Genomic DNA, 12899 nt, shown 5'->3' on the forward strand with positions numbered 1-12899 from the left:
TTCAGACACTCAAGTCATGGCTGTTTTATTAGAGCTGGAAATGAAAAGTGTGACTTCTCCCAAGGGATGCTGCAGGAAAAAGTCTTCCAAAGGAACTGGACTTTTTGCTCTCTCCTTGCTCCTGCCGAACTCTGCTGACTCCTGTCACAACCCCTGCTGCCAAAAAGTGACCAGGCAGGGGCTCAACTCAGCAACTCCTACAACTTTATCATACCTGAGGTCATGGTAACATCCAATTTGCTGCTGATGTTGTTTTGGAAGAAAAACCAAAGAGAGTAACAGGAGAGAGCATGAGGAAGGGATTGACTGTGATGGATCAAGGTTAATGCAAAGCTTTAACAGAAGGTCAATCCTGTGTTGAGTGTGGAAGGTAGTAAAGTGAATTGCAAACTTGCCCACAATGGCTTAAAAATGCGTTTGGTTCTTTCTAGGAGGGGTGTGATTTTCCTGGCGTGCTGCTCCTTCATGATTCTGCATCAGCAAGTGAAATGGCACAGCAATTTTGAGGTGTGTGGCTTGCAGATGTTTTCTCTAAATTTATGTTGTTTGACACGTGGCATCACAGCAATGTGCAGTTAAATAAGTCAAAACTTCATGTAAGTCATCTTTTTTTCTTCATATGCTAATTTAGATGTACTGAAAATAAAGAGGTTATATTTTTGTTCATAAAGTGAACATTTTTAACACAATGTGGAGATCATTAAGGTATTTCAGGTAAAGGCTGTTTTAATTTTATACATTCCAGAAAAACAACAAATTGTGGAAATCTTTGTGACCACCTTAATTTCAAAATATCCAATCATAATGAAGCTACCTCACCACATACCTAAAAACATAATTCTGTGTTTCTTAGGCTGCCAGCCAAATCCATATGGTGAAAGGTGAAGCACAATAAAATGTAATAGAAAGCAGATTGGAGAAGGTAGTATGGCTGTTAGCAGCCAAATTCCTGAGTAGACCTAGGATCTTTTACCTTCAGGCTCAGTCATGTGCTGTGGTGCTGTTTGCAGACCCTAGTGTAGGAAATTAAGGATGTTGAGTAAGTGATAGTAACTTTCATTGGAGCAGCTGGATTGCTGCTGCTTGTCACAAGATTCACAACTCTATTCACCAGAAATTACAGATTGAACACAAGCTGTACCTTCCTTTATGCCAGAATAGCATCAAGCACGTGGTCAGACTAGGGAAAAAAGGAATTATTCTTAAGAAACACTGAGCACTGTGTTCTTCCAATAAACGCTGTTGCTCTGAGAAGGATCATCGCAAATATTTGTTAAATTATCAGAGGAAAAGTAATTTTAGTTCTTATCCCATCTACTGCTGCTTCTTAAATCCAGGAGCAGTGCCTCTTTACGGTTTGCTTGCAAAAAGCACCTCCTCTTCCTTGCTCCATATGTTTTGGCTTGAATACAGTAGGTTTTTGTTTTATCAGGAACGCTCTTGGCACAGTCTGCCCTGCCCCTGATGCTTCCTGACCCTGACTCTGGAATAAATTTTTGTTTTCCTCTGCTCTGTCTCCCAGCCCTGTTAAATTCAAACTTGACACACTTTATCCAGGTATTTAGGGCAAATTTGGTAAGGGTCCTAGCTGTCTAGGATATAAAGGAGAATTTAGATGCCCACGTCTAAACCCATTGCTTATGTGCTTTTCTTCAGTTCTCTTTGTGGATTTATTTTGCAAAAATACTTTGATGCTGTGCTTTGAGAAACACTCTTCATTATCTTTTTCAATCCTTTCCATGCTTCCCTCAAAAACAAGGATTCTATTACTATTATTACTTGTTAGAAATAAAATTGCTAAGTGAGATATTCCCTACCTCCTAAGATGCTTCTTTGACATGACAGAATGATTGTTTTTATTTAGAAAGAGTCATGAGGATCCTCACAAGGATCAAAGATGACGAGTTGCCCATGTGGAAGGACACAAACCCGGACTGCAGTGTGGATTGCTGTTTGTGCATGCGTTTTGCACACACACAGAGTCACTGCAGAAAACAGGAAAGCAAGGATAAGAAATCCAAGGCTGCCACTGTCAGGAGCATGTCCCAAATAAGTGAGTGAAATCCACTCCCACTCTCTGACATGAGCAAACCATAGGCACCTGACTGCACCTCAGTCTGTAGGGTTTGGACCATGTTTGTGAAAAAGTCAGTAAGAATAAGGAGAGACTGTAAGTAGAGAAAGGGAAAAAAAATTATTTGCCCAGTATGAGATGTGCTGTGTTCTACAAGAATATTTGACTTGTAGAATAGGAAGAATGTAGTAGGAATTCTCTATTTCTACTAGAAACAGTATAAAGGAATATTAGCAAACTTCTGAAGCAAAATCTGTTCCTCATCCTTTCAACTTAGACAATGAAAACAAAATTTATCTGGGTTGCTAAAAATCAAAGTCAACACTGTGTACTTTCAAACTCACTGATATCATGTAAAAGCTTTTTATCACTAGGAGCTTCCTGAGCACTTAAAACTGCTCACTTATAGAGAATAGAATGTTCATTTAATGGAGCTAGGAGTTCCTTTGAGAAAACAATTTTATTTGCTTCAGTATTTATTTAAAACATTATGCTAACATTATTTGACTACACAAACCAGAAATATTACTAGTATAATGCTATTAAAATAGTATGAAAAAATATATTCTTCCCCTTTCCTTCTAAATATTTTTAGCAGAAAAATAAATATAATTAATTAAAAATATGAACATATACAACAATAATATAAAAATAGATAACGATATAAGAATATATAATATATAAAAATAAATCATATCAAAAGTAACACAGAAGTACAGTATTTAGATTGCAATATGCAAAAACAAGTTTCTAGTGCTCACTTGCAATGGGCAATTAGAAGTTAGTCTCTATTTCCATTAAATGCAATTTCCATGTGGTAAATTCATCTTCTTGTAAAATAAGGCAACTTTAAGAGTTTGGAAGCCTCAACAAATTATGTGATTCTGATTTCTATGGAAAGATAATTACAACTTGATTTTTTGCATTGTCTAAAGATTTACATCATTATAATGAAAAAGTCATAGTATTTTATCACCTTATAATTTTTCTATATTTTAGAATCTGTCTGTATTTATTTAGTTCTGTGTTATGGCTTCTCTTATATTCCTGAATTTACAGTGTTGGCTTCGATCATGTGAATAGAAAAATTAACTTTTTCCTCTGGAAAAAAAGGAGTTGGATGGATATAAAGGAGATATATATTAAAGGCCTTGAAAATATGTAGAAGACGACACCAAGTTCATGTGTTGGGTTTTACAAAAGTATTTCTGTAGTTTTGAAGACATTTGAAGCCAGGCTGTGACTTTCAGGCTGTTGGAATGTAAAGAATTCATAGTAAAGGCAAGAAATACCAAATGTTCCATTTGTTATTTCTGATTTGACAGTACTGTTTCCCCTGTCATTATGGCTATAAAACTGGCTCTTAGACAGCAAAAAAAAACCCCTAAGATCTTAGTTTTCCAGCACAACCTTAAAATGAACTACATGTTACGTAGATTGTCTCCTACACAAGCTGCCTTTTTGGAGCTTTTTAGGAGCAAGGAATTGGATGGTCCTTTCAGGCCTTCATGTGCAAGGGTGCAATCACGTTAAAGCTGTCCCGGTGGGTCACTCTCCTCCTGTTGACCGGGCTGGCCTGGCGCGGAGCGGGCCGCGGGCGCTGCTCCGGCCGCCTCTGGCCAAAGGCGCCTCGGGGCGGATTTCTGTCCTCGCTGCCTTCGGTTCTGCAGCGGTGCCCGCTGCCCCTTCAGGCGAGCGCGGTATAAATGAAATAAACCACCAAGTAAGCTCCCTGGGAAGAAGGAGATGTGCAGGCGTGCGGGAGGAGGTGGCCGGGAGCGGAGCCCCTCGCGCTGCCCGGGGCAGGGCAGGGATGGGGGCACTGCCGGGCTCGGCCGCTGCTCGCCCTCGGCAGAGGGGCCGGGACGGGAGGGCGCGGGAGAACGGGCACGAACCCGGCGGGGATGGAGAGAGTTCAGCAGGTGAGGCGGGAGCCGTGCACACGAGCAGAGCAAACGAGGAATGCCTTCCCGTGGGAGCACCCGTCTCCGGGAGAGCAGGAGCCATCCCCGGTGATAATCGATGGTCCCCTGGGAACACCGGTGCCCCAATCGTGCTCTCCCCCCTTTCCGTCTGGAGCGCGATGTCCCCTGGGCTGGGGCTCCCTTGGGTCCCTCGGGGCGCCTGGGCCAGCTGTGTGTGCTCCCCGCTGTGCCCAGGGAGCCCCAAAGCAGCCCTGGGAAGGAAATGAGCTCCACGTGCGGAGCACACCGCGGTAATACACACGTTCTCTGCAGGCACACCGCGGTGTGCTGCAAAACAACCTCCCAGAGTTAGAGGGATGGGCACGTGCACATTTAATGTGGGGGAATTACAGCCCAGTTGAAGCCTGAGTGATCAGGAGAGTAACTTTCTCAGCATATCCTCATGCAGGCAAAATATTGGTAGCCTCTGGCAAGGGAAATTCAACACAAGCCTATATTAAAATCTGATACTGAAAACAGTCTGCTTACTGCTGGAACACAGTTGATTTGTAGATAATCTTGAAAGTTCTGAGAACGTTTTGCTGGCATGACATATCTATAAAGCTGCCCAGTTTGGAGTGTGTATAGCTTTGCCTATAGTGTTTCTCCTAAGTTATTTAAACAAATACACTATTTGAGATACTTGTTTAAAAGTAATTCCCAACATCTGCTCTTCTAGGCTGATCAACTCCAAAATGTTACCTCAAAATCTGTGCCAAGTTCGCAAATGTTTGTTTCTGCGTAACTTGAAACTGAACTCAGTAAGTGTGGCTGGTTTGGTCAGAAGGATCCATTCTTCATCAGAAAAGCTTTCTGACTCTGAGTCAGAGGAACAAACTGTCCTGAAATGTGAAACTGAAGAGCTGCCTCAAAATACAGAAAATGGTAATTCTGGAAGATTGCATGTACCAGTGATGCTGGAGGAGGTTGTTAATTGTTTATCCCCTCAGCCAGGTCAGGTGAGTTAAACAAGTAATTGGCATTTGTGATCCATTAACAGTGCAGCAGAAAAATGGAGCATAGGGATGACTTTTGTTTAGAGGAATAAAGGGATGCTCTTAAACAGTCACCTGTATCTTTCAAAGGTTCTCAGTTGTTTTGAAGTTCAAATTAAAACTCTGTATTCAAACTAATAAAATTCTGGTGTCTGTGTGTCTGAATCCCCAGACCACCCAGGTAGGTGGTGTTTATTAAAACTGTCGTATTTGACTATTCTGTTGCTTTTGTACTTGTCTTTCTGAGTTGCACTTGTGTATTGTTAAGATTGTTAATGACTCAGAGGGGAGTGCTTATGTGTGGTTATCTCATCAGTTTTTGAAGAGCCCTCTTCCTCTTGGATAAGAGATAGTAAGTATGTAGGTTTTAAAAATTTAGTTTCTTTAGCATGGAGAATGGTTCAAGCCTTCTGGTTTGGGTATGGTACTGGGAGTGGTTTGCTTTTGGTGTCTCTGGTAGTAAATGGTTACACATGTCCTGAAAAAAATGGCGCACAGGGAAATGGTGTTTTTAGTATGAATTTGAAAAAATTTTTTGAATAATGTAAGTTCTTAAATAATGTTCACATTTCAGGTACTTTCATCTGTGATTTTAGTGCTTATGTTAGCTTCATAGACTCTTACTAGTTTAGGCTTATCAGTGTGTTGTTTTACTGTAGAGACTGAAACAATAGGCAAAGTAGAAAGGTTAGAGTATGTGTATGCTTTTATTTTTATTTGAGAACAGCATGATCCAACTGTGGCCAAGTGATAGAGCAGGTTTGATGTGGATTCAGTGGTCAAAAATTTGCAGTCAAATCTTGTTGTGTTGTTTAGTGTATCATTTTGTCTTTGAAAAAGATGTGAAAATGCAAATACTGTTGATACACATTAGCATACAAATTGCTCTAATTGCATGTGTTGTACTGTTGAAGATACCTAAATTAGAGAAATATGTAAGGAACTTGGAGTTCAGTTTTATTCTGATATCAGAACTATGATGACATTTTCATGCATTAAATGAACATACAAACTGTGATACGCTATGTGAAATATTTTTTCTAGTTGGCTAAGTTTTTAGTTGGATAAGAACAGCCTGATGAAGTCAGTGTCTGTTGATGTAGAAAAATCTTACTTGGCAACAGAACTTGTAAAAGAAGCTATTCAGGGGTATGCACTGTGAAAAGTAGCTATTACTGCCCCAGAAGACTTTTTCTAATTTCAGTATTTACAGTGGTAAAATAGCTTCTTATTGGGGTGGGGGTTTTTTTCAGGTCTGTGTATACATGGATTTTCAGATTCCTAAGCTGCTCGTGAACCACTGATGACTGCTCTAAGAGAGCCCAAGTGTGTTTACCTCGAACAAAAGAATTCATAATATACTCCCAACCTGTTCAGCATGAGTAAAGCTGCAAACTGTTCAGCACTTCTGTTTTTCTCTTTGTATTCACAGCACTTTCTGAAGCCTTGACAAATAAGTAGTGTGCAAAAGGATGCAGTGTGTCAACTGAGTGTTGCTAGTGTGAGTCCAAGTATGAACACAGGTTGAGACAGCTCCTCACTAACCCGAGTGGTGGTCATCAGTTTGTGCTGACATGCATGTCATCTGGGAGTGTCATATCAATATACATTTTTAAGAACGTAGTCATGATAGTAAGTCTACGAACACTTTGTTTTGTGGGCGGGAAAGGCAGTGCTCTGATCTTGAATTCACTTTTTCTGCTTTATTCTCTCCTCACACGTAAAGATCTCCTTTGCTCGGCTTTAATAGAGTTATATTCTTTGTTATAAAACAGCTGATTTGGGCCTCTATTTCTTCTTGTGTCTTAAGACAAGGAGCTACCAATGTAAAAAAAATCTAATTAGAAAGATGATGTTCTCCTTATAGTTATGGTCACTGAATGGGATTTTCATTTTTCTAGAGGTTCTTATGAAAGGAAATGTTACTTAAGAGTGAGTCACCACTGAAATAAAGATGTTAGTGCCCTCCCACTGAATATTCTTGTTGACTGTCTCCTTTGGGGAGTCTGTTTGTCAGGAGTTGGAGCAATAATATTTCCATTTACCTCTGAATCTTCTTTTATTGCCTTGTTTCGCACAGTCCCTGTAGTAGTCCTGTCTTTGAAGCAAGGACTGCCAATTAAATTTTACCCATCTACCTCACTGCTCAATGAAAAGTCTGTTGCAGTAAGTCCACACATAAGTAATTTCCTCTTTAAGTTTACTGTATTGATTACATTTTAATCTTCTCAGTCCATGAGTGTTGTTTGCAAATACCTCACCACTGTTTTTGCAGTTGTCTGGACAATTCTCTTTTCTCTTAAAGAACCAAACCTATTTTGAATCAATGTTTGGACATCCAGTAGTATGTTTCCCCAGTTTTCAGCCGACTTTTTCCTATTATTTTCCTTTGCAATGCTCACATTTCTTTTAACTAGAGATGTGGATCTTTTTCATGTACTGTGGCTATAATGTTGAGCAAAATCATTTCAATAGTAGTGAGTTCTAGTATGAATGCCAGAGGATGAAACTGAAATTTTAACTGTTCTTATGAGAATCTTAAAGGTTTTTGAGTTGCAAAGCTCTAGGAAATGATAGTGCTCCAGCATAAACAAATCCTCCTATATATGAACTTTAAACTCCAACTAGAAGAGAAGCAAATATTATGCTCTACTCAGATTATATGGGAAAGCCTGCAACCTGATGACATCTGGTTTTATGTCAGTGATTTTAACTATGTTTGAGTATGATCTAGAAGTGACTATAATAAAGATACCATAAGCTCTGCTAGTATTATTTGGTTTATGGTAGTTCTTGAAGCTGGGATTTCTTAGTATCTGAGAATTAAATGGTAGGTGGTCAAACTTGAGGTGAGAATACCTTTCCATTTTCTCCAGTGTTGAAGTGGTTTATCAGAAGCCATTAATAGTAGATGACTTTTTACCTCATGATGTTATTTGTATATAAAAAAAGAAGGCAGGTAATTTTCCCCAAAGAGATCTCTTCTGACATCTTGAGTTAGCCAGGACTTATTTTGGGTATTTGCCCTCTGATTCTCCATGATGTTACTCAGATTGGTTTTGCTACTTGGCATTCATTGAAGAAGGAGGTATCCTCTTTGTCTTGGAAATCATGTGTTAGTCCATGTACTGTTTCTTGGAAATCATGTGTTGGTTTCTAAAGACAAGTATTTCCTGAGAACATGCAGCTTTGCCATGAGCTCCCCTTTCACTCTTTCAGGTACATACTGCTTTGTTTTCAGGATAATTACTATTTTCACACATCCAAACATCAAAGCTCTAGGGTTCAGGTTTGAAGGCAGTGCTTCACCTCCTGGAGGTTCTGTTGCTGCTCTTGGACGTTGATCTGGAACGTGGTTGTTTCCTCCTTTTCTGCAGAGCTAATTAGTCAGGTAATAGGAGACACTTGGAGGAAGCTGAGGGAGACTGCTGGTGGGAGAAAGCAGAGTCAGTTCTGGAATTGTTGTCTTACTTTCTGTGTATTCTTGTCCATACATCAGTATTCCCTTTCGGCCTTGTACCAAGTATAAATGTAAGGCAAAAATAACCTTTCTCTGTACAGCACCCTGCAGAGGGGACTTCTGTTGTGTGGCAAAGCTTTCCAAGTGTTGTGGTGTATAAATAGTTACATGGTGCTGCTGGTGACCAGGGTTCTTACCACAGCACCCCCAAAGCCATCTGCAAGTCATTTCTAACTGGAATGACCCTTTTATGCTGGAGGTGCTCAAAATGGAACTTTTTGCAGGGTGCCCAAAGTAAAGAGGAATTAAAAAGGAATCTGGAAAAATTAATTCTGACTTCTCAAGTTGTATGAGTGTTTTTGGTAAAATGCAGCCAAAATACCAAGTCTGGAAGGGAATATTAGTTGCATCATGAGGTAAATGATGAAATACTTGTTTTGGAAAAGCACTACAGACATGGGCATAGTAGAAGTTTTTATTGTTTTAGCCTGTTTTTCACTGGACTTGTAAAATGAGTAAGGTGACATAAAGCAATCAATTTGCATAATGTTCTTTATTGTAGAAACAACTTTTTTTTCTGTGGGAAGCATGCTGAAAATATCTTTCCATATGTAGAATTTATGGCTAATTTTTCTCTGTCAGCAGCACAGTGAGCATTGTAGTGATTGTTGTAAAAAAGGAAGATACAGAAACTTGTGAGTCAATAAATTAACACAGAGTAATTCTGAAAATACTCAGGGAATTCCAAACCACACTTTTTTCCCATGGTACTTGGATGTTACTGGGGCATATTGAGAGTTGTTTCAGTTGATCATGTAGTTCCTGTGTATTTTTTGTTACTCTTACCTTGCCGGATGTCCTGCCTGTCCATATTGTAAATGTACAGAAGAGGCTAACCAGGCTTCAGATCACAGCCGTGCATGGAAGTGTGTAACAAAATGTCCATGCAATAGAATGTATATATATGCAAAGTATATTTATTTTTGGATGTATCTACTAGGAAACTAGTTAACTGGATTCTCATCAGATAGCACTGTTTAAAATACTTGGCTAAAATCGTACTTTAAGAGGGATGATTTTAGTGAAGTTAGCATTTGAAGTTAGTACATGAAAATGGAAAACACAGTCAAAATAGTTTTGACTAAGATATGCAAAAGATATTGCTTCAAGTATTTATTATGATTTTAAATACTAATATTGTCTGGTTTTGTAAGGGTAGTGTATACATGCACATTTGGAAAAGCAGACTCCATTTGCTTAAGTTCCTTGACTTACAACCAATTGCTCTCTGCTGTGACGTGCAGGCGAAATAAAATGTGGTAAGGGAGAAGGAGTGTTATTGAACAGCCAGCAAATGTCATATGTGTTTTACAGGGTCTGCACCTGTGTGAGTGCCATCCCAAGATGAGAGAGGACAGAAGGGGTCTGGGAAGAGAACAGGACAGGAGTGATACTCATGAACAGCTTGCCAGCTGAGGAGGCAGAGAAGGTCACACTCTTCAGTTGTCTGCTCGTTTTACTGACTGCTGTAGTGGGCCCTCCAAAAGTACAGAGATCTTAAATTCCATATTGACAGGTGACTGAAAACAGCTCTGTGACTTATTTCAGAGCACAGCATAACTGTTTCGAAGCTGGTACTGCTGAGGGATAAGACTGTGGTACCAGGAAATGAAAAATATCCGTGGGTTTGGATCTGAGTGATGGCAGGATATGAATGAGGCATGCTGAAGACGTCCCTTCACATTTTACTTTTTTTTTATCCTTCAAGAATTAGGTCTTCAGAGAGAAAACTAACTAGAATGCTTGGATGAGAGGAAGAATAAGTTGATGGCTACAGATGCACAGGAAAGAATGTTCAGGTTGTAGTTCTTGCACATCTGCCTGACCTCCTCATCTTCCCAGCTGCATCGTGGCTCTCTGGAGGCACACCTAAATGTTACCAGCAGCCACAAGCAGAAGACCTCTCACCAGTTTGGTTCTGCATCTTTCTCTGGCAGTAGAGGAAGGAAAGCCTGCAGCTGCTATATCCAGAGACCAGCAAGGGAGCAGGGGCTGCCTGCTGCAAGCAGCTCTGCAGATGTGGTTTGATGGTGGTGCTGGGTTGGTTTGCTGTTCCTGCTCTATCACATAATGAATGGCAGCGCTTCAGGAGGCTGTTTAAGATGCTGTGTTATAATAAAGCAAGATTCAGTGCTTTGGGGTGACTCAGCTTGCAATGACGCTGTGCTGTGCTCTCCTTTGCTGTTGTGACAGCATTAGTCTTTGCACCTCTTGGGGAAAACTAATAAAATTCACCAGAAAGTAATCTAAGCCCTTTAAATTTTAACTTGAGTGAGGCTGTGTTCTCAGAAAGGGTGATAATTAATATATGTAGCTACTCATTTCCTCCTCATCTAGTACTGTGTGTCTTTAGTCAGCCTTTTGGCTAAGCTTTCTTATTAAATATTTGAATTTGAGTTTGCAAACAGAAATGCAGACTTCTTTTCTGTCACATGGAATATTACTAGCAATTGAAGATCACAGGTGGAGTATGGGAGGTATCAGCAGTTTTTTTTTTTCTTATTTTGAGTTTTATACTGATGGGAGTAGTTTTGCACAGAATCTGGGTAAAGAGATGATTAAGAAGTTAAGCTACTAAATTTGTTGTTTAAACAGGTATCTGAAGGTTCATGCACAGGTGTGGTCTGATTTTTTTTAAAAATATTTTTTCTTTTTCCCAGACTTTCTGAGCATGTTATCTTCATTCCAACAATGTTTGCTGATGCTCAGCATCTTGGGAAAATACTTTTCTAATAACTGTGTTTTAATAAATGACAAATTTTTCTGTTTTCATAATGTCCCTGAAATAAATGGATATTGTTTCAGGCTGACTCTGTATCAAAATGGAATTATTTAATGTGAAATTGCTGTAGAAACCTGGCAGCCAAGGCTTACCAAAAACATGTCCATGGCTTTTTTGGGGTTAGCTAGCCATTAATGATAAAGAATTAGATTTTTACTTGAGCCTTTGTAAAATTTTCATTGCATCTTTAAATATCTCCTTGGATATAACTGAGGAAAGAAGTTTCTTCTGAGGTGGCAGAGGAAGTCAGCTTTTTCTTGTCAAGTCTGATGATTAGCTGAAGTCATTCAGACACTGAAATTTTAATTTCCTATGGAAATGTTAATAATGGTGTGTTTGAGTCATAACGTCATTAAATCTAATTCCAGACAACATTACTCTTAGGAAAATGAGTGAAGTAAATAATGCATAGTGAGGCAAGGTCTGCCAGTGCTGTCTAAAAGCAGGTGGCAGAGGCAGGTGGTGGTTTTTGTTTGCTTCTCTTTCCTCTTGTGAAAGGGGGAAGGGGCTCTAGAAAATAAGTAAGGAATGCAAAGCAGAGCAGAGGTAAAATGCATTTTTATTTGTTTTCATCCAAAACCTGTTCACTTCTGTTCATGTGTTGTTTTGTATTAAGCTGTAATCAGAAAATGGAACCCTTGTGAAGAAAATACATTGGGAATTCTTTTGAGGCATTAAGTGGTTATGATTGATGGGCGCTGCAAAATGTGCTCATAGCAATCTTTTTTCCTCCTGTCTGTGAAATGATGAAGAGATGGTTGATGGTGCAAGTTACTGAAATTCTTGGATATGCCAGCTTAGTGATGTACAGCTATTTAACTGTACACTAGTATAATCTAGCAGCCTCCTCTGTTAGTATGCCAGTGGGATGAATGGGAAAAATGGGAAATGATGCTTACATTGCATTGAATTGTTGACTAGGCCAATGCTGGAAAATCATTTTATATTGTACTTAATACGTGATCTGAGAAGGTTGTTTTCCTGCAAAATGCCGACTGTTCATTTATATTCTCTTGGTGATGTAGGTTGTTAGACTTGGTGTGTAAACAAATTTTTTATCATTTCATAGTCTGTCAAAAAGTATTTGTGGAGAAAAATTAGTCCAGTTATGTTTTACCTATCAGTCCTTATTTTTTGAAATTACAAGTGATAACTTTTTATGTAGGAGAAAGACATGTACTGTATAGAACTGAGAGGAGATACCTTTTGAGTGCAACCAAAATTCTTCTTTGCTTGCACTTAATTTGATCTTTTCCTTTTCGTAGGTGCTAGAAAAAAACCCAGTTTTTTTGATGTAATATATTACCATTAACCAAAATATAGAACTGTAAGTTTTCGCGTTTTCAATCAACTTTATTTTCTGGTAGGCCATGTCATCCTGCAGAATACTTTTAATCCTTTTATAATATTTTCACTGACAAGTTCAGCTCTCTTATACTTGAGCAAGCTTTGGATGGGAATTATGCCTGTGTAGGTCAGTAGCTGCTCATAATTTTCATGGTGGTGTCATCCATAGTGTGTTATTGGTTCTGGGTCTACAGATTTGTATAAAGCTTGTTTGCCT

General features: G+C 39.2%; 1 protein-coding gene across 2 annotated transcripts in view; it reads left to right on the forward strand.

Annotated features, from left to right (window-relative positions):
* The first annotated feature begins 3647 nt into the window (after positions 1-3647).
* METTL15 (methyltransferase like 15) overlaps positions 3648-12899 on the forward strand; it is a 76360-nt gene continuing 67108 nt past the window's right edge. The window contains exons 1-2 of one of the 2 annotated variants that reach the window (XM_041485112.1): positions 3648-3797; positions 4718-4997. In XM_041485112.1, the coding sequence (XP_041341046.1) occupies positions 4734-4997 (264 nt within the window). In that variant the 5' untranslated portion in view covers positions 3648-3797; positions 4718-4733. The other variant, XM_041485103.1, reaches the window with a different exon arrangement.

This window comes from Pyrgilauda ruficollis, unplaced genomic scaffold (genome assembly GCF_017590135.1).
Source record: "Pyrgilauda ruficollis isolate IOZ18807 unplaced genomic scaffold, ASM1759013v1 scaffold118, whole genome shotgun sequence".
Classification (NCBI taxonomy): Eukaryota; Metazoa; Chordata; class Aves; order Passeriformes; family Passeridae; genus Pyrgilauda; species Pyrgilauda ruficollis.